General features: G+C 41.8%; 2 protein-coding genes across 8 annotated transcripts in view; both read right to left on the bottom strand.

Moving 5' to 3' along the window:
- Positions 1-664: 664 nt before the first annotated feature.
- On the bottom strand, positions 665-3,346 carry ARMH2 (armadillo like helical domain containing 2). Its single transcript, XM_072813861.1, has 2 exons — positions 3,005-3,346; positions 665-1,181 (listed from the first exon to the last, which is right to left on the bottom strand). Exons 1-2 carry the CDS (start codon positions 3,270-3,272, stop codon positions 754-756), a joined length of 696 nt encoding a protein of 231 aa, XP_072669962.1. The 5' UTR covers positions 3,273-3,346; the 3' UTR covers positions 665-753.
- Positions 3,347-7,774: 4,428 nt separating this feature from the next.
- Positions 7,775-27,774, bottom strand: part of RIPOR2 (RHO family interacting cell polarization regulator 2) — a 218,420-nt gene continuing 198,420 nt past the window's right edge. For all 7 annotated transcript variants that reach the window (XM_072813852.1, XM_072813855.1, XM_072813853.1 and 4 more), the window contains 7 exons: positions 27,152-27,287; positions 25,099-25,260; positions 23,733-23,891; positions 21,374-21,576; positions 16,089-16,172; positions 13,576-13,666; positions 7,775-8,532 (listed from right to left, as the gene is read on the bottom strand). In XM_072813852.1, the coding sequence (XP_072669953.1) occupies positions 8,432-8,532; positions 13,576-13,666; positions 16,089-16,172; positions 21,374-21,576; positions 23,733-23,891; positions 25,099-25,260; positions 27,152-27,287 (936 nt within the window). In that variant the 3' untranslated portion in view covers positions 7,775-8,431. The remainder of the gene's footprint in view (positions 8,533-13,575; positions 13,667-16,088; positions 16,173-21,373; positions 21,577-23,732; positions 23,892-25,098; positions 25,261-27,151; positions 27,288-27,774) is intronic.

The raw sequence follows: 27,774 nt of genomic DNA, 5'->3' as shown, positions 1-27,774 counted from the left end.
TGACTGCAAAGGGTAGAAGTATGTTGACTTCAACTAATTTCAAAATGCTTATTTCTGCGTATGTTGAATACTTTTTACAATTAAAAAAAAAGATCAGTTTTGAAGGTAAAATTGACAAATCTTGGAACTAAAAAGGCAAAATATGTGCAGGAGCCAAAATTGGAAATCAAGTATTGGGGAAGTGAAGACTGGAAGCTTGCTTACATTACATTCGGAAAAAGTTTTATACTCTTTCTGTAAATGCTGGATTTTTTTTCTTTTTATTAAACTCTGAATCAGAATAGTCACATTTGGAATCCTTTCTGTTTAGTCAATATTTTTAGATAGTTAGAACCTTGTTCTCAGCCTAAAGTGGGCTTGGTTCTGGAGAGTAAATCTTTTCACAATTGCCTAGATGCATAGAAAGCTTTTTATTTTTATTTATTTATCATTCATTCATTCATTCATTCATTCATTCATTCATTCATTCATTCACAAGAGACAGAGAGAGAGGCAGAGACATAGGCATAGGGCGAAGCAGGTGCCCTATGGGGAGCTGGATGCGGGACTTGAGCCCAGGACCTCAGGATCACAACCTGAGTCAAAGGCAGATGCTCAACCACTGAGCCACCCAGGTGTTCCCTACATAGAATTTCTTAACTATCTAAAAGAAAACACTGAAAAATACCATTTCAACTTTTTTATTATTTCTTTCCATTTCCAGGCTAAAGCAGTGGGATAAACAGCCGCACCAGGTAGCTGCATTTAGAAAAATTAATTCCTGTGAAATCCAATTAGGAAATACAGTACCTCTGCATAATTCTCAGGCCACCCAGACCAATTCTCGGTTGTCAAAATTTGCAAGTGATATTTTAGAGTAGTGTACTCTTTAAGCTCCTTCATGCAAGGCAAGTTATTGCATGTCATGACAGAGAGAACGTAACAAGTCCAAAATTTAACGAGGAGGTTGCTGTTTATTTCCCTTTTGATGGTAGAATCAAATCTGTCCTCAAGAATCTCAACAAGAATAGGAATAAACTTCAAACGCTTGGCTTTTTTCTGGCTGACAGGGTTTAAGTAACACCAACTGGCTATACCCTGGAGCAGCAAGATCTTCGCTTTGGGTGCCATTGGGTGATTTTGCAGCAAGTGAGCTACTTCTTTCATGTACTTAGCTACAAATTTCCCAGTGGTTGGTCCTCCTAGAAAACAAGTATTTGCATTTCAGAAGTATTTGGTCTATCTAGGAGCTAGTGACATTTGAGTGCTGATGTATCTATATTCTTTTTGTTGTCTAATAACACTTGAATACTCAGAATTGTCTTTTTCTTTTTCTCCTCCCTGGTGTGTTGCTGTAAACTTGAAAAAGTGTGTTGATAAGCAAAAAATATGCCATGTGCTGGCAGTTCCCTGCCTGCTAAAGTCTCCTCCCAGGTTCCTTTATTCAAGCACCTAGGCATCAATATGTCAAGGTGAATAAAACCATCTGTGCTCCCTCATGGTCTCATTCCTGATTCTCTGTTTCCAGGATGTGGAAAATGCCAGAGATTAGGCCAAAGGAAAAGAAAACCCAAAGGCCGCCCTGCAAAGCCATGGTCTGATTGAAAAAAAAAAAAAGAGGTTTTTTATGAGTTGTTGTCCAGTGCTATCCTGTTCTCTCTGGTTTCTCATTTATCAGCCCAATTTTTGCAGATCTGGGACACACATGACCTTACAAGATTTTCCTTGCTTTGATTACTGACCCAACCAGGTCCTAGAAGCTACTTTCATTATATACTTGAACCCCAGATTTCCCTAGTTCAAATCTCAAACCCCAAGAAGGTACTAGCCAAGAAAACATTGGATGAAGAGTATTTAGACAGTGAGGAGTAACTGGCATGGTTGGCCAGATTCCAGCCACTGAAGTTTTGATCTGGCTTGGAATTCACTTATTGGCACTACCTCAGTCCCACAGGTTAGAGGATATTCTAGCCAACAGCTTTCCCTGAATCCTGGGCATAAGCCCTTCCCTGCCTTCCACCCATATTACTAAGGCTACATAACATGCAGTTAAGGAATCCTGACCCTTTTATTAATAGCTAGCTTTTCCCCCAAATGATGAAAAAAGCTATACAGGGAACTGGCCTTCTCAAGTGGTGGGTGCTGTTTACCCTTCCTTCACATGAGAGTCTCCTGACTTCTAGCTTTATGCCAATGGTTCTCCCTCATTCTGGCACCTAGGACCCCTTGGCCCTTGAAAACGGTAAATGTTTTCTCTCACGGACACCACTTGAAAAAATTTGGTCTATCAAAGTCCATCTAAGGTAACTCATTTTTCCATTAAAAAAGTGCTCAGTCTTATCTATGATACTTAGAGCTACTAGCCAGAGCTTCTGATCAAGAGACATGTTGTTGCAGATTATCAGTAAACTTTTATCGTATATCCTGAAATTTATTAGAAAAAAGAGTGGAGTGAGTTTACACCTGACAATTACTAGAGTGGCATGTGTTTAAGCAGTTTACCATTTTACTTTCTGGCTGAATATCCATTAACAGCTGCTTTTCCCTGATTACTGAGTATCTTTCCTAGTAGGTGTTTTAATAGCATAAAGCTTTTAATTGATTTTTTCTAAGGCAGCTTCTGTGAGACACATTTTTACAAGGTAAAATATCAAGTAGTTCTACTTTGTGTTGACATCATATTACTGGGTTGGAGTTACATCAATTCAGTATAGATTCTTTGATTTTTTTTTTTTTACATATTAATGAGAGCTTTGTTAGACAATTTCAGCATATATGGTTTTAATGAATAAAAGTGAGAAAATCCTTAGTCCTTTATTTGATGGACTTACTCTTTAAAAAAGTGAGATCCTCGAGAAAATGGTAACTATCTTTGGTGGTACAAAGATAAAGAACTAAGGATTTGGGTGAAGGAAATGTTACTGGAATCTTAAGACCAGAGCTGTGAAAATCACTAACTTACAGAGTGATGATAAGCAAAAATATTTCAAAAGACCTATGTCAGCATGACTGGTTAAGTCAGTACCTGTAAAGGATAGTAGTCCCATTCTATTTGCAGCTTGAGCCCTCTTCTCAATGGCTAGAGATTCATTCTTCAATAAACGGCCAAGCACCACAATTTTTTCCTTGTGAGAAATAGTCTCAGCTAAAGGGATATCTTCTTCCTCTTCATTCTTAATGAAAAAGCGTTTAACAGTGACATTCCAGAACTTCTGGGAGCGCTTATACAGCCCCGCAAAATACTGGTGAATCTGAGCACAAAATTGCATAAAGTAAGCATAGGCCTTAGCCATTGTGTGAAAAAGGCCAGTGAGTGGTGCGTCAGTTCCACTTCTGTTCTGGCAGCAACTGAACTGATTAGTCAAGAACTCTGGAATGCATCACTTAGCAACACTGGAATGGAATACACAAATCAGGGGAAGCATGGATGCCTTCATTCTTCAGGCTGGTGGCATGGAAGGTATTCTACAATTCCAGCTAAACCAAGTTTACTTTCATTTCTCTGGTGCATAGAACCTCGACTTAGACCAAATTGGTTTCTTCTCACGCACACTAGGTGCATTTCTGCCTTTGCACCTTTGCTTGGGCAGCGCCGACTAGGAACTTTCCTGTTTTACTTTGCTTATTCCAACACCTACTAAGCTTCCTTCCATAGTTCCATGCGTATTTTGCTTGTTTGTCATGTAATCAGACTTTTTCTTCGCATCATTGATTTCCTATATTGATCCCATTTTGCTGATAAGATAGAGGCAGACAAAAGGACACTTGCACAAAAACTGTCTTTGTTGTAACCCAGCTGCATCTGTGCACACGTACCCTGACTGCCCTATTATGGACACCTTTTCTGTTCATGCAGTACATTTCAACAATCCCTTGGCCCACTCAAGAAGATTGTTCCACAGTTCTTCTCTTGCCTTAACTAATTTTTCCATTTTAACTGGATTGTTTGCATCCAGTTGGCCAGCATCCTGCCTCCAGCATGCCGTACTTTTTCTCATTAAAAAAATAAAACACTTTTTTGACCTCATACCATCCCTCCACTGAGTTATCGCTCTGCTCCCCTTTATACAAAAACTCTTCAAAGAGTTGCCATCCTCACCATTCAAGTATTCTTCCATCCTCCCTTGGATGTACTCTAAAGAGAGATTTCAAACCCATGAATCTACTGGGATTACTCATCAGGGTCACTGATGACTTTCATTCTGCTGAATCCAATTCTTGGTCTTCAGCATTTGATATTTTTTCTTTGAAACACTTTTTTTTTTGCCTAACTTCTAAGCTGTCATACTTGATTTTTCTTCAGGTTGCCACCCTCCATTTTCTGTTGCTGGTTCCACATCTTTATGATCTCTAAATCCTGGAGTGTCCCAAGGCTCAGGCCTTCTAGCTCCACTTTGTTTCGATCTATACTTCATAGATAAAATAAACCAGTCTCGTGGCTTTCAGTATCATTCATATGCTGATGACTTCCAGTTATATATATATATTTTTTATATATTTTAAAACATATATTTAATTTTAAACATTTTTTAAAATTAATATTGATTTTTTAAAGATTTTATTTATTTGACAGAGTGACAGAGCGTAAGTGAAGAGGAGAGGAAGAGGTAGAGTCCTCACTGAGCGGGGAGCCCAACGTGGAGCTCGATCCCAGGATCCTGAGATCATGACCTGAGCTAAAGGTAGACATAACTAACAGGATCACCCAGGCGCCCATAAACATTTTAAAGTATCTCTACACCCAATGTGTGGCTCAAATTCACAACCCTGAGATCAAGAGCTGCATGTTCCATCAACTGAGCCAGCCAAGTGCCCCCCCCCCCCCGCAACCAATTTTATTTTTAACTGGATTTCTCACCTGATCTCCAAACACATTCAGTTATCAACTTGATTGCCTCCATATGGATGTCTAAGAAGCTTCTCAAATATAACATGTCTGAATCAGAGTTCTTGGTCTTCTTCCCTAAGCCTACTACTGTCTGTTTCTCTTGTCTTGGAAGATGGCTCCCCATCCTTCCAATTGTTCAGGTTGAAATTTTTGGATTTGCCCTTGGCTTTTATGTGTCTCACATTTCATTTCCAACTAATCAACAAGGCTCTATTTTCAAAGGCGAAATTTGGACGCCCTGTCCAAATATGGGATCTTCTACAAAGTGTACGTTCTGTACTCTTCAAATATATCAAGGTATGAAAGCTTAAGAGGAAAGGGTGTGTGGGCTACTGTTCTAGATTAAAAGAGCCCGAAGAGATATGACAATTATATATGTATTCCATGGTGGGAACCGTGCATCCATACATGTATGCATACATGTATGTGGGCATGTGTGTATGTGTTCTAAAAGACATTAGAGGGACAGTTGGGGAAACATAGACATGCATCATCCAGCTATGGTAGCCACACGTAACTTTGGAGCACTTGAAATGTGACTAGTCTGAACTGATGTGTGCTGTTAAGTGTAAACTACATCCTAGATTTCAAAGACTTAGTATGAAAAAAAGAACACGACATACCATATTGCTAATTTTTGTATTGATTACAAGTTGAAGTATTTTGGATATATTAGATTAAATAAAAAAATATCACTAAAGTTATCCTTCCCTATTCTTTGTGCTTCTTAAAATGTGGCTACTAGAAAATCTAAAACCCCAAGCATGGCTCCTTTTCAAGGGCATTGTGCTTGGAATTACCTTGGCAGAGTTACCTCTGCTTAGAATATTTATCCCAGAGGTATCCCCCGTGGTTCACCCCATCAGTTCCTCCCGTTATTACTCAAATGTAATTTTCTATCAGGTCTTCCCTGACCCCACTCTTCAAACTTTGACCTTTGTCCTGTCACTTGTCTCATGCCTAACCTGGTATACAATTAGGATTGCCTTCTATGTCTTGTTGTCTCCCCTCACCAGAATACAAGACTTGTTGAGGGCAGAGATTTTTATGCTTTTGTGTTTTCTTCACTGCTGATCTGCAGGGCAGAGTACAGACCCTGGCATACACCTTATTCATAGTTAATATAAAAAAAATTACTTCTTGCATAAATGAGAAATTAGACATCTAGTTTTTAGCAATCATTCCCCACACCAAGTATACTTAGAAATTTCTCAAAGTCAAGATATTATTTATTTAATAAGAAATATTGTCTCTGGGAAAATTTCAGGGATAAAAATCTGTATTTTTCTATTTGACTACTCTGCTTTTCGGAGATAGTGAGAAGTGCTGGTGCTTTCTGCTGAATCGGGGTTTACAATTTTACTTTATAATTTTGCAAAGTAAGGAAGGCAATTCATTTAAACAGTATAGCAATGAACCTTGTAGGAAATTTTTTTTTCCTGTTGATCCACTAAAAGCCATCACTGGTATTTAAATCAGTTGGTGAATACTTAAACTCACAGTTGACTGGGAGGGAACCCCCGTGATGATGCTGGTGGGGTACGGGCTTGGAAAACACACACAAATAAATGTGGACTCATCCTCAGGGTGCTCATGGTCTCTGCTCATAGACAACACAATTCTGAAACACAGCTCTTTTTTCTCCAATTAGCTTTACAACAAATCTGAGAGGTAAATATTATTATCCTCATTTATAAGTGAAGAAGTTTCAGGATAAGAATAAATTCAGGTTGAGAATGAGGCATACTGGGTTGTAGAAATGCCAGCTTAAGAAAGGCATGGGAAAAACACGGAGCAGACTCTGCACATGATACTAATAATTCAAAAATAATTTTTATTTTAACTTACATGATTGAAAGAGTGATGGATACAAATGCCACAAAACTAAAAGCACCCCATCGAGCAAAAATAAAATACAGAAATGAATACAAAAGATATGGAATTACTCATGCAATATTCAAAATATCAAAAAAAGCAACAACAAACCAAACAAAAAATTCTGTAACATTTGTGATTTGACCTTCTATAAAAAGAATCATTTCAACCTTTTAACATAGACTATAGACTATACATACTAACTATAGACTGTACAATGTACCTTTAAAATGAAGGTTATATGCATATATATAATATTTATAAATATACATACATATATATACATTATAACTTCACAGTTGAAGGAATTATTTGCCAGGAAGCCTGGAAAACAATCTTTACTTTTTTTTTTTTTTTTTTTTAATTTTAAGTAGGCTTCTCGCCCAATGTGGGGCTCAAACTCATGACCCTGGAATCAAGAGTCGTATACTCTACCAACCAAGCCAACCAGGTGCCCCAACAATTTTTACTTTAAAGTGAAACATGAATTGTTTTTAAAGTTCTTGCTAAAATGTAAATATTTAAAATGACACCTAAATGATATTTTATACAAATACATCCAGAATACAGTTGATACTCCACAGTTTAAATAACACTCACACATATTATATTGATATCTTGGCATATTCCACCTTGTATACTCTTAAGAGGAAGAAAAGCTATTGAGTGGTCTTGTACTTGGTTTAGTGGACTTGCGACCCTGATAGGGAAGCAATAAAGGAAACTGTTGTTTTAACCATTTGGCCAAGAGATCCCACCCAGTGATGAATGATTTCTCTGAGGGGTAGTAACAGTCCTTGGGGCATTCTTCTTCCTAATCTCATGGTAATTCCTGTGGAAGCAAGGACCACTTGTTATGTCCTTCTGCTCCCGCCCCATTAAGAGTCATCTTCCAACTTCCAAGCTCTTCTACTTCAAAGAGCATCACAGCTTTCTGAATCCTTGACTTTTGGTTTTGATTTGTCTTAGCAGCAAAATACCTCTATTGTAAAAGTATCATATGAAAAATGGCTCTTGTTTAAAAAGTTTAAATTTTGAATTTTTTTTTTTTTTTTTTTTTTTTAGGGCTATAGTCTTAAAAAGGTAGTTCTCAGTCATTTACCTGTCTTTTAACCCTCATGGAAACATGCTTCTGAAATTTCCAGGATGGAGAAAAGAAACAAAGGAAGTCGCGGAGGCTTGAAAAAAAAATGACATTAAAAGATAAACTAAACTCTCACAATGTGTCACTTTACCAAGTTCTGCAGGCAAACTTTTATTTGAAGAAATTCTTTTTTTTGTGCTTTGCATGAAGGTAAAATTAGGTAGTTAAATGGGGCCACTCAACCCTGAGAACACGATAGAGAAAAACTGCAAGGTGTATAATAGTCGTCAAAGTATCACGTGACTATTTTAGGCTTAGAGAAGAACTTTCAAAAAAGTACAAAGATGGCTATTTTAAAATTCCATACATATGAGATAAGATGGACTCTTTTACTAAGTATTGTCAGACGCAAGTGACAGTGTAATCTACAGAGTAATAGGTAGTCCTATTCTAATGGCCAAAGGAAGAATAGATATCCTATCTATACCATGTTACATTTCCGGACAACCTCAATGGAACTCTTCAAGTTTTAAGCATTCCAGCTCAATCCCAGCACCATCTCGATGAACAGGGCCATTTATTAAGACAACCTTAGGGAGAGTTCATTAAAAGGCTGTAGCAACTTCAGTTCCATGACGTCCTCCAACGTGAACACAGTCTCGAGGAAACTTGTCCAGCTGTTCATACGCCAGCCTCCCGTCTTCTCCTGCATACAGAACATCCAAAATGAACAGCAGTTGAAACCGAAGTTTCTTATTCATCACTCAGGATAACAATACCGGTTGTTGGGGGAGAGACTGTTGTGTTTTGCTAATGTTGACTTTAGGTAAGGACATCATCTTCCGTTATTCTTTTTTAAAAAAAGATTTTTATTTATTCATGAGACACACAGACTGAGAGAGAGAGAGGCAGAGACACAGGCAGAGGGAGAAGCAGGCTCCATGCAGAGAGCCTGATGCGGGAGTTGATCCCGGGACTCCAGGATCATGCCCTGGGCCTAAGGCAGGTGCAAACCACTGAGCCACCCAGGGATCCCCTATCTTCCATTATTCTTAATTATGTTGCTTTCTAGGCAATGTTTAAACAATCAAGAATTTCTTTTATATCTTTAAAAAAATTCCAACATAGTTAACATACAGTGTTGTACTAGTTTCAGCTGTACAATATAGTGATTCAACAATTCTATACATTACCCAGTGCTCATCACGATCAGTGTCCTCTTAATCCCCTTCACCTCTCCCCTCCCACACCTGCCCTCTGGTGACCAGCAGGTTGTTCTTTATAGTTCAGTCTGCTTTTTGGTTTGTTTCTTTTTTCCTTTGTAGAAGAACCAGGAACTTTTCAGTTAATGCCAGAGACTATAAGGATGTCAAGAGTATGAAACAGTAGAAGTCCTACGGGCATTTGATTGCAATAATTTCACATAATAGATTTCTTCCTGAGAAATCATATGAATTATATTTGATGTATGTTAGGGATTTCAGCATGACTGGCCCTTGACTTCAAAGCATTGAACTTCGACATGGTTTTTATTTTTTTACATTATATATTGGCATATCTATTTTTTTAAAGATGTATATATTTATGAGAGACACAGAGAGAGACAGAGGCAGAAGCAGAGACACACAGGCAGAGGAAAAAGCATGCTCCATGCCAGGAGCCCGATGCGGGTCTCGATCCCGGGACTCCAGGATCGCACCCTGGGCCAAAGGCAGGTGCCAAACCGCTGAGCCACCCAGGGATCCCCAGCATATCTATTTTTTTTTTTTTTTTAAGATTTTATTTGGGCAGCCCGGGTGGCTCAGCGGTTTAGCGCCACCTTCAGCCCAGGGCGTGATCCTGGACACCCGGGATGGAGTCCCATGTCAGGCTCCCTGCATGGAGCTTGCTTCTCCCTCTGCCTGTGTGTCTCTGCCTCTCTCTCTCTCTCTATGTGTGTGTCTCTCATGAGTAAATAAATTTTAAAAAATCTTAAAAATTTTTTATTTATTCATGAGAGACAGAGAGAGAGAGAGAGAGGCAGAGACACAGGCAGAGGGAGAAGCAGACTCCATGCAGGGAGCCTGACGAGGTAGGACTTGATCTCGGGTCCCAGGATCATGCCCTGGGCTGAAGGCGGTGCTAAACCACTGAGCCACCCGGGCTGCCCTATATTGGCATATCTAAACGGTCTTTTACGAAAGTCAAATCTAGGCTTTCAAACTTCAGCTAAAAAATTCTCTTTGCCTTGGACACACATGGTGATCCAGCCACCAGCCAGCTGCTAGGTCACTTCTGTCAGTAATACTATCTCGAACAGCCAACATTTATTTGCAAATTATTTGAATATTCCATTCCATCTTTCCTATATAAAACAATGATTAGGAAATGGGAAAAAATCACAGATAACTAGTGATAAGAAGCAGGCATTCATGCATTTAATACAAGGAGAAAGATGGAAGTAATGAATGGTGCTCAATCAGAAGTTCATTGTGAAGAAGAAAAGTGAGAAAGATTCATGAAGTTGAGCGTCTGCTTTTGGCCCAGGGCGTGATCCCAGCATCCCAGATCGAGTCCCACATCGGGCTCCCTGCATGGAGCCTGCTTCTCTCTCTGCCTATGTCTATGCCTCTCTCTCTGTGTGTCTCTCATGAATAAATAAATAAATAAATACAATCTTAAAAAAAAAAGATTCATGAAAAGCTGGAAATACATTGATGTTAGTGGGTTTTTGAAAAGGAGTGTAATTATGGGTTTTATAATATAGTCCCTGAAAACAGAAGTTTCTTGATCAACCAAAAGTTTGTCTTTGCTTTTAGGGTTTTTTTTCCCCCCAGTAATATATCTGGTACAAAACCAGGGATTTTAATTTTTAATTTTTAAATTTAGAATTAAAAATTTAAAAAATTTTTTTAGTAATACATCAGATACAGAAGTAGGGATTCACTTGCATTTAAAAGAACATAGTGAACTCTTCTCTAGGCAAAGGCCACCAATTTTTAGAGATTTCTGTTGATTGTTTCTGCATGCCTTGACTTTTCTGAGGCAAATGCTATTTATTTATTTTTTTACCTCTTATTACTTTGGAGTAGAACCCTTTATTAGAAACAAAATATTTACACAACACCCTGATATATAAAACATTAAACACAGTACCATGCATACCATGCTTCTTGCCCACTTGCACATACCTTGGATACCTTGGCTAATTAACACTATTTAAAAAACAGTGATTACCCAGCCATTTCCTAGTTTGCTCATGGATATATTCCAGTTTAGAAGTGTTCAAATTCTTTTCCTAGAGTCCCACAGAGTCTAGGTGGTCAGGATACCATCACAGTGTCCTATGAGGTCTGGGAGTCATAGGTAAGTTATGCCTCAATGTGCCCCCCTGTAAAATGGGACTGTGCACTTCTCTCTCATGGAGTCCTTGGAAGGATTAAATGAACTAACCCATGAAGCTCCCTCAAAATAGTGTCCTGTGCAGAGCAAATACTCTACAGATGTAAAGTACTGTAGAGTACATTACTGTAGAGACATGACCAGGGCCAGCCTGGCAGGGCACCTCACCCTTACTAAAGTTCAGTTTTCAGTGGGTGATGATCTGTGTTGGCTCCTCCTCTGGTCTTTAGCAGCCCTGTGAAGTAGGAAGGGTGTTGGAGGAGAAAGAGCTTGTTCTTTGGGATGTCAGGCAGTGTGCTTGCAAACTGGACTGAGATCCAGCTGGGACACAATGGAAGGCCATAGCCAATGGGGACAACTGCTCTGCCCAACATGGTGGCCTCCGGTCTCCTGTGGCAATATAAATTTAAGTGGTAACTACTCAAAATTAAATAAAATTAAACTTCAGTTCCTCATTCACAGTAGCCACGTGGAAATGCTCAATAGCCACAGTGAATACTGGCTGCCCTACAGGACAGCTCATACCTAGTACAGCCCCATTGCCACAGGAGGATCTACTGAATACAATTACTGATTCACTCATCTGTGTGAGATAAAAATGCACAGTATTTGTGTATTAGGGTCAAAGGAGACTCAGAACATTCAGTTCCAACTTATTACATATTAGGATCACCTGGGAGGCTTTCAAGGGTCCAGTGGAAAGCTGTTTTGGAAGCGAAGCCCGGGCATGGGAATATCTTAAAGCTTACTTGGTGATTCCAACCTGCAGCTAGTGTTGAGAGCCCCAAGCTTGTGGGGAGGGGCACAGGGATTGGGGGAGCCATGAAGATGAAAAGTCAAAGTAAAGGGGTGCCCTGGTGCCTCAGTTGGTTAAGCGGCTGGCTTTGGTTTGGATCTTGATCCCAGGGTCCTGGGATTGAGCCCCACATGCGGCGCCCTGCTCAGTGGAGGAGGTGGGGGGGGTCTGCTTCTCCCTCTCCCTCTGCCCCTCTCCTGCACTCATGTGCTCTGTCTGTCTCAAATAAAATCTAAAAAATAAAAGCCAAGGAGAAGCGGGCATGATGATCGCTCCTGGAGATGCTGCTGTTCGTGCCGCTCAAGTGAATCTTGGGGCACATCCCACAGGGATCGGCTTCTTCGGGTCGCACCAGATAAAGCAAAATTGCTGGCTCTGCTTTACAAACATCAGGCTTGCCTTCATTATTATTTCAGAACATGAAGGGTTAAAAGAAGTTCGAGGTAATAACACCCGGGGCACATTTTTAGGGAATTAAATAATTTGTGTGCTTAAAACAGCCATAAGGAATAACTGTCTTATCCTTTAAGCAAATATGCATGCTGGCTTGGATTTATGTGCATCGCATGATATATTCAATAGCAGAAGGAAGTGTTATTAAACCAGTAACTGTAAGAAAGGACACCTACCAGTGAATGTGATTTTCACGGTGATTATAAATGCCATGAGATTCTCCCTTACGTTATTAAGCTACTATAGTCAAGCCAAGGTGGCTTATTTCCAACGAGTATTATCGGCCGGATTAGATTTGAAGACTGGGAGTATAGTTTTTACACACGAAGAGCAGATGCACTAATAAAGTAATAACTCTGTTATACAGGATTAAAAAAGCCTCTCTCCACCCTCCCCACTCCCCAGCAAGAATAGAGGTAGGAAGCATGGTAGGCATGAACCAAAGAGAAATGAAGGGGAAGATTTATCTAGGTATTCCAGAATAAAATAAATACTTCACTTCTTTTCTCTGATGTGGGGACCCAGGTGGCCAGTGGAGCAACCAAAAGGTGGCCTGAGAGCCAGGGTGAGGCCATGGGAGCAGGAGGTTACAGCGTTCCCTGAGGCACATCTCCACAATACCAGCCAGGCATCACCCGCCCTGGGAGTGGGTGATCACCAGCCCAACCTCGCCATCCCACGTGGATTCCTGACTGTTGCCTCTGCCTCATGGTTCAAATTCTGTGTTCTTAATTCCAAATACTGCATAGACCAATCCATCTAGAAAGGCTCGAGAGAGCAACTCTCACACTCAACACCCAGATAGTGAGAACAGGGCATTGAAGCAAGATGGAAATTGATTGGTTTCTCAAACATGTGTGTGTGAATGTGCCATCCCCTGTGTGTATGTGAGTGTGCATAGCTTATGTGAGTGCCTCATACTCTGTGTGTGACATACCCGCTGTGTGTGTGACGCACTCTGTGTATATGTGTGAGTGTGATATACCCTGTGTGTGTGTGTCACATACCCTGTGTGTGAGCAGAGAGCCCACAGAGGGAAACTGCTCAATGCACATGAAACATTTCCTTCCAGTTCCCTTCGAGAGTGCCAAAAGCAAACAGTTGTGAAAAAGAACTCACCGAGAGACAAGAGGGTCTCCGAGGCCACGTTTCTGATTTCTTCAGTGTCGGACTGACACAACGTCACCAGCATTTTAATGCTTTCAGTGGCCTGCAGGGAGAAAGTCATTAAAATAATCTTCTGACACTTCTGTCTGGGGTCACATGAGATGGACTATCCCATAGCTGGGACCCTCACACAGGGGTTCCCACACCTCGCTGAGTGTCAGATCACGTAGGGGGCTCTTTTAAAAGCACAGACTCCTGGGAGTCATTCCAAGATGCATTCGCTGCACTAGAATTTCCTGGGATGGAGCCCAGGGTTCGTATTCGCAGGAACCTTGACAATCTGCTACATTCCCCACTTCACAGAGGATACCAGGTGTTGGACGCCAGGTGTCTAGTCTGCCTTTCCAAAAGGGAATCCACTCCTGGTGGTTCTTTCCTCTGCACCTGGCCCCAGCACAGAGCTAATTAAGAACTCATCATGTTTAGCTTCTGTGCCAAAACAGAGAGTAAAGGTCGGTGGTGGGAATTCTTCTGTTGGATTCTCCCCATTTATCCAGTGCTCCATGAACCAGGTGGCTGGCCAGGCATGGGAGACTCAGCAATGAACAAGACTTGATTCTGGCCCTCAAGACTTTATGATCCAGTGGAAAGACAGACGGTGGGACAGGTAATTGTTATCATGAGGGGCAGGCTGGTCAGGGTGCGAGCACAGAGCACAGCTGGGAAATGTGAACTGGTCTGACCAGGGAAGTCTTCACAGAGAAAGTGGTGTCTTAGAGCAATTAGCCAAGTTTGGGCAAGTGGTAGGGGTGTGTTTGTGTTGGGGGGGTGGTGCAGAGAAGGAAATAACTTCCAGGCAAGGAGAGCGAGCAGCATGTGACAGGGCCTCAGTCAAGGAGGGCCTTACAAACCACACTAAGGATTTTGAACTTCATTCTTAGAATCATGGAAAGCCACAGAAGAGCTTTAGAAGCAGGATTTGTGTCTTATTAAGAGCATTCTAACCTTAGTGGGGAGCACGCATGGAAGGAGTTCAGACTCCAAGGAGGCAGAAACTGGTGGGAAGATGGCTCAGATCCAGTGAGCAGAGTGGGGAGAGAGTGCACTGATCTGGGCTGTAAGGAAGTGGGGCCTACGTGGTGCAGGGCGGGTCAGTGCGGGGATGAACTGTACAATCCCCTGAGATACAAGCACTAGAGGTGGGTGAGCTGGGAGCAACTGGAGCTGTCTATCCTTTTTTAAAAATTTATTTGAGAGAGAGAGAGAGAGAGAGAGAGAGAATGAGCAGGGTGAGGAACAGAGGGAAAAGGAGGCTCCCCACCAAGCAGAGAGCCCGATGCAATGTGGGGCTTGATCCCAGGACCTGAGCCAAAGGCAGATGCTTAACCAACTGAGCACCTAGGCGTCCATGAGATTTTGAGTGTTGACCCCTTAATTTCTTCATGCCCATCTGGCTGCAGGCCCCTGCCCTTTGTCCCATACGGCAATCCAAGATTTTAGCAAGTTTGAAGATTAGTTTTATTTTTGGTGATTTAAGGTAGGCCGAACATTAAATCTTACCTATTGAAGGCAAAGTCTTTCTCTCTCCCTCTTTTTAAATTTCCTTAAGTCATCTCTACGCTCAATGTGAGGCTCAAGCTCACGACTCCAAGATCCAGAGTTGCATGCTTCACCTACTGAGGCAGCCAGGTGCCTTGAACAGCAAACCCTTTAGCGTGGGGAATTCTCAGCCCTCTTTTCATTTACATTTTAGCTCTGTCATGGCTCAGAGACGGCTCCCCCTGACATAGGTAAGACAGGTGAGCTGTTGGTAAAAGCAGTTTATGGGAAAAGATCTGGGAATTTATTGGCACATTGAATTTTAGTATTTCCTTGCAAATTTTATCTGTCCCTGCTCTTTTTGCACATGAGAAAATTTGGTGAAATCATCCTATCATCTCTCTTTTGGGAAAAGATCTAGGTTTCTGACACTGACCTGTGGGATCCTGAAACCCATAATTATTTTCTGAAAGTTGTTGGCTCTAACAAAACAAAGTCAGGTTTAGTGTGGAATTTAAGAAATGAAACAGATGAACATAGGGGAAAGGAAGGAAAAATAAAATAAGATGAAAACAGAGGGAGACAAACCATAAGAGACTCTTAATTCTAGGGAACAGACTGCAGGTTGCTGGAGGGGAGGGAGCAGTGGGGAGGGGGCAACTGGGTGATGGGCATGAGGGGGGCATGTGATGGGATGAGCACTGAGTATTCTATGCAACTGATGAATCACTGAATTCTACTTTTGAAACTAATGATACACTATATATTAACAGTGAATTTAAATAGAGAATTATAGAAAAAAGAAAAAAAGAAAGGAAAAATAAAGTGAATAAAAGGATCCCCAAATTAATATACTTTCCACAGCAAAGGAAGTGAGATATGCTGCTAATGCAGGTGCTTCCAGGTACGGGAAGAGAGCTGTTAGGTATACTTGGCCTTGACTTGCTCAAAGCTGACCTGTCAGGGCCTCTGAGGCTGCGTTTTACCTGCAGGCTTTTCAGAGCCAGACAAGCTGCCTTCTGGAGTTGGAGGTTTGCCTTTGTCAGCACTTCACAGTAATAGAGCAGGGCCTGAAAGAGAGGGAGGGACCCCAGGAAGACATTTTGAGTTGTTTGTAGTTTTAGAGGTATCACCATAGATAAAACGAGACATGTCACACTGCATTCAGAGAAAAAAAAAATTCATTAAAATTCTTATTTATTGAAAAAGGTGTCTTTTAATTCAATTCATTAATTGCCTCTATTCTATTAGGTCACAGACACTGGGGAATATGAAGTTAAAAGATCCAGAGTTATGTTTACAGCTTTCTGGAGACCCTCAGGACTAGCAAAAGTGCTAAGGCTGTTGAGAGGAAATGCAGAGAAGAAATGTGTTAGCTCCATAGAAAGCTGCAAGATGCTAGGGAGTCACATGGAAGACTCACCTTCTAAAGTGACCAGGGCAGGCTGCGTGGACACGATGTGTGAGCTAGGCTGGGAAGGGTGGGTTAGAGTTCAGTTGGGAAGTCAAGGGGGAAATGACATTCCAGCAGGAAGGAAGAGAGTGGGGAGGCAGTGACGTGGCGCTGAGGTTGCTGCATGGCACATTGATACTCTGGATACCAATCTCAGTGTAAAAATAAGTTGTTATTTTTACCAAGTGAATGTGTTCCTCAATACCATATATTTCTTAGATTTGCCTCTTTTCTGCAGCCACACATCTTGTCAAGGTCTTAATTTCATGCCTGTATCACCATCACCATGTTTCTGCTGCCAGCGCTGATGATAAGGGCTGATGCTTCTTCAAGAGCATGTGGTGTCCATCATGCGCACACCCACGGCCCCTCTCTCAGAAGAGCAGAGCACCTTCCCTCTGTGTTTGTGGCCAGCATCACCTTGTAAAGCCTTCTTAGGGGCTTTCCCAGCTCCTACGCAGGTGGCTCCCCGCTCCATCCAGCTGCTCACTGTTCCTGTCACGCTCACTGATGTGCCCGGTTGCCCTCCTTTGCACAGGGAACTCTGGGAGCTCTGCTGCCCTTTGGAAAGGCTTCATTCCTGGTTAGCTCAAAATAGGTTCAAGATCCAGGCCCTGCTTCACGAACCACCATGTGACCGTACTTTCTCCCTGATTTCCTATAATTTACATTTTCCTTGATTCTTTTTTCTTTCTTTCTTTCTTTCTTTCTTTCTTTCTTTCTTTCTTTCTTTCTTTCTTTCTTTCTTTCTTTCTTTCTTTCTTTCTTCTTTCTTTCTTTCTTTCTTTCTTTCTTCTTTCTCTTTCTTTCTTTCTTCTTTCTTTCTTTCTTTTCTTTCTTTCTTCTTTCTTCTTTTTAAAGATTTTATTTATTTATTCATGAGAGACACAGAGAGAGAGGCAGAGACACAGGCTGAAATAGAAGCAGGCTCCCTGCGGGGGGCCTGATGTGGGACTCGATCCCAGGTCTCTGGGATCATGACCTGAGCTGAAGGCAGATGCTCAACTGCTGAGCCACCCAGGCGTCCCTATTTATTTATTTTTAAAGATTTTATTTTATTTACTCATGAGAGATACAGAGCATGAGAGAGAGGCAGAGACACAGGCAGAGGGAGAAGCAGGCCCCATGCAGGGAGCCCGGCATGGGACTCGATCCTGGGCTCCAGGATCACGCCCTGGGCTGCAGGTGGCGCTAAACCGCTGCGCCACCAGGGCTGCCCTTGATTCTTCTTTTAAAACAATATTTTATTTTATTTATTTGAGAGAGAGAGAGACAGTGACAGATATTGAGAGAGAGAGCAGGGAGGAGAGGGAGAAGCAGGCTCCCCACTGAGCAGGGAACCCTACGCAGGGCTCCATCCCAGGACCCTGGGATCATGACCTGAGCCGAAGACAGATATTTAACCCACTGAGCCACCCAAGTGCTCCATTTCCTTGGTTCTTATTAAACTAATTATCTTACTAGGCTAATTATTAATATTCCTTGGTTCTTATTAAGCTAATTATCATTACTTATATACATCTGTGTTTATAAGTATATTACTTCTAATATGATTCTCAACTTGCTCATGTGTGATTCTGGCATTTTACTTAACTTCCTGTGCCTCAGTCTGTTAATATGCAAAATGGCTGGAATAATAAGACACTCACAGGTCTTTGTGATTCTTAAATGTTGTGACATGTGTCAGGGACTGAAAACAGATCCTGGCACAGAGTAAGCCCTCAATGAATAGAGCTGTAGTATTACTTTTATTCTAATAGATTTATTTATTTGAGAGAGAAAGAGAGAGAGAGAGAGAACGAGCATGCATGTGGAAGTGGGGTGGGTAGAGGGGAAGAGGGGGGCATACTCCCCGCTGAGTGTAGAGCCCAACACAGGGCTTGATCCCACAACCCTGAGATCATGAGCTGAGCTGAAATCAAGACTCAGATGCTCAATGGACTGAGCCACCCAGGTCCCCTGGTTTTTGTTTTTAAAATTTATTTAATTCCTAGCACTTAGAATGATATTCTGTACTTAGTGAATGCCCATCAAATCTGATGACACCATAGTGCCTGGATGAAAGAGCTTGAAAGTGTCATCAACCACTTGATGATGTGTTTGCTCATGATATGGCACATAGTTGTGATTAAACATGGCCTGTTTTCTCAATTCTGTAGAACAACGCCACTCTTAAAAAATGGAGATATGATTCACATACCATAATATTCACCCTTTAAAGTATATAGCTCAGTGGTTTCTCTTATACTCAGAAACCATCACCACAACGTCATTCCAGATCCTTTTTGTCTCTCCAAAAAGAAATCCTGTACCCATTGGTGGTCACTCCCATTGCTCTTCCCTCTATTTCCTGGCAACCACCGATCTTTCTCTGTGGATTTGCCTCATGCAGACGTTTTATTCAGGATCACATAATATATTGCCCTTTAAGTCTTGTACTTTCACTTAGCAGGATGTCTTCAAGGTTCGTCCATGTGATAGCCTGTGTCAGTACTTCCTTTTATGCTGAATGATATCGCATTGTAAGGAGAGATCACATTCTGTGTATTCATCAGCTGATGGACATTTGGTTGTTTATACTTTTTGTTTGTTATGAGTTAATAATAATAATAAATGTCCCATTTCACTTAGGCTTTTGCATAGTCATCATCAAGTGGATGAACTTGAGCACACAATGCTTCTCTGTTTTCCTCCATTTTCCTCTTGTTTCCCTCCTAAGAGCCTCCAAGTTTTAATCACCAAACCAAAGTTTAATCCTTTCCCTAAACCATAGATTCCAAGGCTTAAATGGCCAATAACAACTTAAATGGTCCTTCCTCTCAGGCATGTTTGCATTATAACAATGCTTCCATAGGGATGAGGTGCTGGCTATGGGCCTGGATCAGTCCACCACTGGTATAGGGTCTTTGGATGAGACTTCTGGACCACACTGTCCCTTTGAGCATGAGGACCCAAACTCTGCTGGGTTGAGTCAGAAGTGGGCACTGTTTCTGACTTAAGAAAGCCCTTGGTACTTCCCGGTGCCTTGCAGAGATATAGTCTCACAGAACAAATAAGCATCATCTTGCTCACTTGAGTTTGAGCAGTTGCCCAAGAAATGGTGGCTGCCATGACACTTGGATTGGTAAGAATTCTAGGAAGCAAATGGGAGGCACACTGTGAAGAAGTTTCTGATCGCCATGCAAGACAGTAAGTAAGCATCTCCTCTGGCAGGTCCTAGATGATGAGGGAAGCAACAATTTCCCAATAGACAGAAGAGTAGGTGTTTCCTACTTATTTGGGCTGGGAGTAGGGGAGGGGAATGTAAAAAGCATCAAAAATGAACCAACATACAACTTCTAGTTTGTTTCAATAGTTATGGTTTTTTGAAGGTTCAAGATTTACAGAAACCACCAGTTCTCACCTAGGTAGTTTTGTATTACTTTAGCCTTCACAGCTGGTAGTACAGAATTAATGTACTAACTTATGCTATTTCATATTTAAAAAATGGAAAGAATTCAAGGTTTAGGGAGGGTGAGTCAAACATTTCTAGGTAGTATCTAAGTTGTACCTCTTAACTAGTGTGCCACCTAAGCCATCTTCAGTTAGCAAAAGTTCATTCCAGAGAAATGAATCCAAGAGCCTAGCAATGATAGCTGAGCTGGAATAAAGACAGAGCATGTGGCCAGTGGCATAAAAATAGAAGGTGCACACAGAACAGCCAAAGGAGGGCTACGGTTGCTGCTATTTCTGAGGCGAGGCTAGAATACTGGCTCCTCATCATGACCAAAGGGTACCGTGATGCTGCTCCCAGAAGACCGTGCCCATGCAGTAGGGCGAGGATGGCTGGCCCACAGAACAGCCTTTGAGCACATCCCAGTAAAAGACTGGAACTCTGTAGGAAAGAATAACGTGAGGTCCTTGTTCTTGGGCCAAAATGGCATTAGAATGGAAGATCTCGTGAAGACACAAACACTCCACCATTCTCTAGCTTAGCTAATGCCTTAGACCAGTTAAACTCTACTCAGAGTTCAACATTTCACCATTCTAAGGACAAGAAGGGGCCAAGTTTAATTTTCTTGAGCTGAGCTGAGGATTGACATCAGTTAGTTTTTAGAACCACTGTTCAGTTTGTCAAGGGCTCCCAGAAGACCAAGGCTGTTGCCTATCTGGGGTCCCCATGTGCTTAAACTACAGATACTTGTTACCCCTGGATGGTACTGGATTAAAGCCACCAAGGAGATAAACCACCTCTTCCCTGTCAATGAGGAATGACAGCTTCTAAAATTAGAAATATTTTGTTCTTTGAGTCAATAGTTTAATGACTTGGCCCCAAACTATTCATAAAAATGTGTGCATGTATGCTCACCATGATATTTTTCAGAGTTGGAAACTACATCAATGCCCATCAAGGAATGAGAAAATAAATTATAGAATATCCACACCCTGAGACACACATAATCCATCAAATAGGATGAAGTAGATAAACATGTTCTAGCAAGAAAAATCACCATGTTATAGTACATTTAAAAAATCAGTTATACTACAGAACAGTGTGATCTCATTTAAGAAAAACATAATTATTATATATGTGAGCAGATATATCGAAAAAAATCCAGAAGGAACATACACCAAATTATTAACAGTTCTCCCTGGAGGCTGCACTTATGGGTGCTCAAATATTTACAGTATATTTTTGTAGTTTGCATGGTGTTACATGTATATGTTTTTAACAGGCAGAAGAAAATTATTTTTATAAAAAACAGATGGCAAAATATTCATAGTAAATGAGAAAATTAAAAAATCTTTTGGCTTGATGTCCATGATTTGGGGCTTTACCTTTTCCCTGAAATGCTCGTTTCTGGAGGCTGCGTCCAGGTAAAGCATCACAGCCTGGCTCACTTCGCTGTCATCCCCAGTGAGCAGCAGAGCCAAGGTCCTGAGTACTTCCTGCTGGGCCGGGAGGCTGCTAGGTGCAAGGTCACTCATGGCCTGAAGCAGTTTCTCATCTCTCAGTGATTGCAGAGTCTGAATCAAGGAAACTAGCAAGTAAAAAAAGCAGAGTATCCTCTAGTTCCATCCATGTCATTTCAGTAAGTCAATCAGAGAAAGACAATTATCATATGATCTCACTCTCATGGAATTTAAGAAACAAAACAGAGGATCATAGGGGAAGGGAGGGGAAAAGTATACAGTGAAGGAAATAATAAGTAAACACTTTCCCCAATCCTCCTGATGATAGTAAACTCTTTTGCCCCTCTGTCTTTCAGTTTTACCCGTCTAGCAAAGCCCTAGCCTTGCGTAACCTCAGCTCTCACATCCCTCTGTCTGCACTTGGGCACCTAGGCCCTGATGGAGAAATTGATAAAAAATAAAATTCTGAGTCCCATTTGGATAAGTTGACCACGTTCCATGACAATATTCCTTATATTATATATAAGGATAAGGAATATATTCCAATCCCCGATGAGGTATCCAGAGTAGGCATCTATTAGCTACAGAAACATTAGGATTAGAGTATATCTGGTGAGTACAGGTGGGAAAATATAAACTAAAATTCATGCTCATTGGTAGAGCAGCATCCTTTATATACTGGACACATTAGTTAATTTTTTTTTCTTTTGCTTTAATCTCCCATTCCTTCTGCTGGGGATGTTTTGGTCATTTTCCTGCTTTATAAATAAAGACCCCAGCAACAGGGCTCAGAGGGTAGTATGCATAACAACTGAACAAACAAATAATGGAAAACAACCCAATTGTTCAACAATAATCAACTATATTAGTGTGCATGCAAGGCATGCACACTAAAAAACTAAAACTAAAAATTTACAAAACTAAAAAAAGTTTCAAAGAATAACATGAGCTACAATGTCAAATAAAAACTAGGATATAATATTCTATAATAAGTCATCACAATTTAGGAATTTCAAACCCATGCATATCCAACTAAAAATACGTAAAAATTTAAAAGTAAGATAATAAGTGATTTGAGTATTTTCCTATGTATTTTTCTATTCCTTTTTTTTCTTTTTTAAATAATGAAGGCTCTTTTCTTATCTGAAGGAAGAAGGAAAAAAAACATGTAAAAGTTATGATTTTTCCACTGTCATCCTCCACTCCTACTGGTGAGTAGGTGAAAATTCTCTGGGACCATTGTGTGAGTAAGAGGTTAGAGATGTCACCTGTCACTAATGTCATTGGAGCAGTAAGAGAAATTTACCAAGAAAACTGATTTCAACCATGTCAAACATAGAATGAAGGAATGAAGACTATCCTGAAGTCAGACCCTCTGGTGTCCTGCCTCGGCTCTCCTTCTAGAACTCTGGACTAGTGTTTGCTTGTGAGGGCTACACAGACTTTCCTGTGTTCAGGGTGGCATGACACCAGGTGGAGGAGGATGTGCTGCTTCTCCCTAGGATGTGACCACTGGGATGGACACGTTAGCCCAGGGTTCAACGTTCTGGAGAGAAGGGCTAAGCCGGGTGCTGTGCCAAACCATCTACTCCTAAAGCACATGCTACATTCCCACCCCTTTTCCTCAGTGCTGTCAAGCCATGGTGGGTTTACAGAGCACAGATGTGGGAACCAGAAACCAGCCCCTTGCTGCCTGGCTCTACTCCCAAAGAGGTTTTCCCTCCTTGCAGGTGCTTATTTTATTTCTGGTATTTGAAGCAGCACATGAGAAGGCAAAGATGAGCTAGCTTCATGCCACACTTCCCTGCTGGTGCCCATCTTCTCATTCCCTCAGGATTCACAGCCTGAGATTTGCTTCCCCATCTTTCCTCCTTCCCTTACCAACATGTCACCCCATCTGCCTTCTCACGAACCCCACTTCTGTTTACTATCATGAAAGCACCACCCAGAAGGGCAGCCTAACATAGTACTGCCTGTAGGCTTTCCCACAAGCAGCAAATACAATACATTAATGAAGACAAGAAATTACACCAGTAAATCATTTAGCAGCTTCTTATCAATGTTACATCCTTGCTGGGTGATTGGATGCTCTCAGCAAATCCCCGCTCCACTGCCAAGAGGCTCACTAATGTGAAGGGTCAGAAAGTCATTGAAAAGGCAGGTCTTATCCCAGCTGTGGACTTAGGGAAAAAATTGGTTACCATCACTAAAAACTATGCCTGAAAAGCCCGGAGTGACCTCCCAATGGAGCTACCTCACAGTGTGACCAAAGAACATGTCCCACCTTGTTTGGCCAGCTGGCTCACATAACTCTCCAGGTCGCTCACACCATGGCTGGTAAAGTAACTATAATACTGGAAGACAGTGATGACTTCCAAAGAGAGGCTGGAAGGTAGCAGAGGCTCAGGCCGGTCCAGGATTTGGGACACCAGGGTTCGGAACACTGGAAGGGAAAGATACGAAGCGGCTTTTAAGAGACATGACCATCCATTCATGTTTTACTGTGGTACGTGGTGGTGGAGCGAAGTCTAGGAGGTGAGCTGATCCTCGGTGTGCTGCATCTACATGTCCACACCTATGTAACTGCCATTTGGGTGAAGATACAGAACATGGCTGGCACCCTACAGGGTGTGCATGTGCCCCCTTCTCACCACAGACCATGTATGATCTGACTTCCGTCAACGTGAATTAGCTTCACCTGTTCTTGAGCATCATGTAAATGAAATAATATAGTATATATGTTTTGGGGATCCCTGGGTGGCGCAGCGGTTTAGCGCCTGCCTTTGGCCCAGGGTGCGATCCTGGAGACCCGGGATCGAATCCCACGTCGGGCTCCCGGTGCATGGAGCCTGTTTCTCCCTCTGCCTGTGTCTCTGCCTCTCTCGCTCTCTCTGTGTGACTATCATAAATAAATAAAAATTAAAAAAAAAATATAGTATATATGTTTTGTATCTGGCTTCTTTTACTCAACAAAATATCTGTGAGATTCATCTGAATTATTGTGTATAGCAGTAATTTATTCTTTTTAAAAACTTCTGTGTAATACCCTATTGTATGAATTACTATTAACATATATATATACACACAATAGATACATATATGTAATACTATATGTGTACATATATATACACACATTATATATACACATATACACACAAAATACATTCATTTTCTTGTTGGTGGGCATTTGAGTTGTTTCTGATTTTTTATTTTTGTGACTAAAGCTGCTATGAACCTTTTTTATAGGTGTTCTTTTTTGTGAGTATAAGCATATATTTACCTTGATATATTTAGGAGCAGAATTGCTGGGTCCTAGGGCAGGGGTATAGTTAGCTTTAGTAGACACTGCCAGTGTTTCCCAAGTGCTTATCCCACCTGATACTCTCTAATTGGTGACATTTTAAGGAAAAAAGTATATAGCCACCTCAACAGCAATACAGAAATAGTGCTTTGAAAAGTCACTGCTGATATTCTGAATTAAGACATGTGCCAAGTCTATTTTTTCCTTAGATCATACTGAGTAGATGATGCTTTCTCTGGAGAATCAGCCTCTTTTTCCAGGGCGAGCTGGTGGGGAAGTGGCGAGGGAACCCGCCCGTATTCACTCTCAGAACGACAGTGACACCTTCCTCCCCCCTGCTGTCCTGTACCTGGGTCTGCAAGTCCTGGATATTCTCTGTTGACGGTTCTGGCAAAGCTGGCTTCGAGCTGCTTCATCACTCTGTCAGCGGAGCTGTGATAGACACCGACTGGGCTGCAGCACTTGGTCCAGAATGACAGCAAAGACAACTTTTTGTGAAACTCTGGGATGGCTGGAAGAGAAGAGCAACCCCCATCCCACGACACATGTTTTGAATGAAGCAGATGAAGAGATGTCCCTGTGTGGGGGTGGGGCAGGCACCAGGGCTTCTTTTTTTTTTTCTTTTTAAGACTGTGGTTTTTTTTTTTTTAATAAATTTATTTTTTATTGGTGTTCAATTTGCCAACATATAGAATAACACCCAGTGCTCATCCCATCAAGTGCCCCCCTCAGTCCCGTCACCCAGTCACCCCCACCCCCGGCCCACCTCCCCTTCCACCACCCCTAGTTCGTTTCCCAGAGTTAGGAGTCTCTCATGTTCTGTCTCCTTTTCTGATATTTCCCACTCATTTTTTCTCCTTTCCCCTTTATTCCCTTTCACTATTTTTTATATTCCCCAAATGAATGAGACCATATAATGTTTGTCCTTCGATTGACTTATTTCACTCAGCATAATACCCTCCAGTTCCATCCATGTCGAAGCAAATGGTGGGTATTTGTCGTTTCTAATGGCTGAGTAATATTCCATTGTATACACAGACCACATCTTCTTTATCCATTCATCTGTCAATGGACACCGAGGCTCCTTCCACAGTTTGGCTATTGTGGACATTGCTGCTAGAAACATTGGGGTGCAGGTGTCCCGGAAGACTCTGGTTTTTAATTTTTTTTTAAGTATGTTACACATCCAATGTGGGGCTTGAACTCACCACCCCGAGATCAAGAGTTGCAGGTTCCACTGACTGAGCCAGCCAGGTGTTCCCTAAAGATTGTGGGTTTTCATCGGAACTATAAGATTCCTCTGTATTAGGAAGATTTTCCAAAGGGCAAAGAAGTTCTGAGAAGGAACTCATCTAGCCTCAGCAGCCAAGAAAACGCAGCTGAAGCAAAGCTGTTTGCTTTCAGTGAGAGAAAACACAGCAGCACTCCTCTTGGAAGATGGCTTACTACCTCCTTTCCTGGAACTTTACAGCAAAGTATAGGCTCAGAGAAGGAAACCTGAAGGGGACAGGACAGGGCAGGAGGTCGCTGGAGAAGTCTGATACCCTGCCCACGTGGCTCTCAGACAAACTGATGAAGAGCACTGTGTCAGGTGGCACATGTCAGCATTTCCCCTTGTGTGACCATAAGGAGCCTTTGCAGAGGAGAGGATACTAGCCACTCACATCCTGAGTGTCCTCAGGGACACAGTATTCTGTTCCTTTTCATGCCTCTCAGACACCTGCTGAGGTCCCCTGCTCCTGGTAGGACTAGACATGGAGTCGAAATGCATAACAAGAAGCTACAGGGAGTTCTGTTCTAGGCTTCATCCAACCTAACCTAGAAGAGCCTGGTGTTCCCCTATTTCCACAGGAGAACTGATGTGCACAGAGACAAAGATTCTTGTCTTTAGAAAAGAGCTCTGTGGTCAGACCACACAAATTCAGAAGCATCTTCCCCGTGTCAGGTTCTCCACTGGGAGAACCAGGGACTTTCCTGAATGCCTGTGAATCCACATATTTCCACCTTTTCCAAGGAGAGTCTGGGAGTCTCCTGTATCTGCCAGGCAGCCACTATGGGAAGCACCTGAGCCAGTCCCGTGGCGTAAGCACAATCCCAGTCATCTGTTCCCAAATGGAAGTGCATTGGCGGGAAGAGTCTGTGAGATTGCATACGAGTTGGATGCTGGTTACGTGTATGTCCTAGTGTCTGACTTCTGGGGGTGGAGGGACTCCCCCCCCCCCCCCCCCGCCAAGTGTTTGACTCCCAAGTGTTAATGAAACTGCACCAGCATGGAGATATCCCTTGATTTTACAGCTGAGCATGCCCTCCTGCAGTCCTGACACAGCAAGGAAGAGATGCGGCCAATGGTGCACCAGTGGCCATCATCTGTACGGCTGGTGGTGTGATGGGCAGGGCCTTACCTTCAATGACAGAACTGATGTTCCCTATGTTCTCATCGCTGACAGCTGACAGTTTCTCCATCACCTGGATTTGCCTAGAAAGCTTCTCCAAGAGATTGCTCACCATGAATGGGGTTTTGCTTGAGAAAACAATTTGCTGATAAAACAAACAGAACCACCGGGTCAGTTATGTCATTGTCAGTAGAGGTTTCCTGGCCCAACCCCATCTTTCTTAACTCAGCAGTGATGCTAAATAAACCCATTCAGTTGTTTGGTTCCAGTTTGAGAATGTTCCTCATTCCATGCTGTTTACAACATCTGATGAAATCACACGTGATTTTGTTGTTTTAAATGTTTTTCATGCCTGTATAGATTCTGGAATGTTCTCAGTAATAGAGCTGCAAGGTTATTATAAAGTTGCCTTTCCTTTTATGTATTGTAAATCTTCTGTAAATCCTCCTTGAAACTTGGAAGGCCTATTTAGGCTGCTTCTCCATGGGCTAACAGAAAAGAGATTTATTTTACAAGTACTAATTTTTCACAGCATGGATTTATTTTCTTGTTTTCAAGCTGAAAGTTAAGAGCATGCTGTATAATAATCATGATTATAACCAAGGCTATCTCGTTCTAATTAACAAGTACTT

This window comes from Canis lupus, chromosome 37, assembly GCF_048164855.1.
Source record: "Canis lupus baileyi chromosome 37, mCanLup2.hap1, whole genome shotgun sequence".
Classification (NCBI taxonomy): domain Eukaryota; kingdom Metazoa; phylum Chordata; class Mammalia; order Carnivora; family Canidae; genus Canis; species Canis lupus.
This window is presented reverse-complemented; position numbering and strand designations above follow the sequence as displayed.

Excerpts from the sequence above, each read along its gene's own strand:
- ARMH2 (XM_072813861.1), bottom strand. The coding sequence starts at position 3,272 with ATGGCTAAGGCCTATGCTTACTTTATGCAATTTTGTGCTCAGATTCAC. Across the intron at positions 1,182-3,004 it reads GGGACTACTATCCTTTACAG|GAGGACCAACCACTGGGAAA; the intron begins GTACTGACTTAA and ends CTTGTTTTCTAG.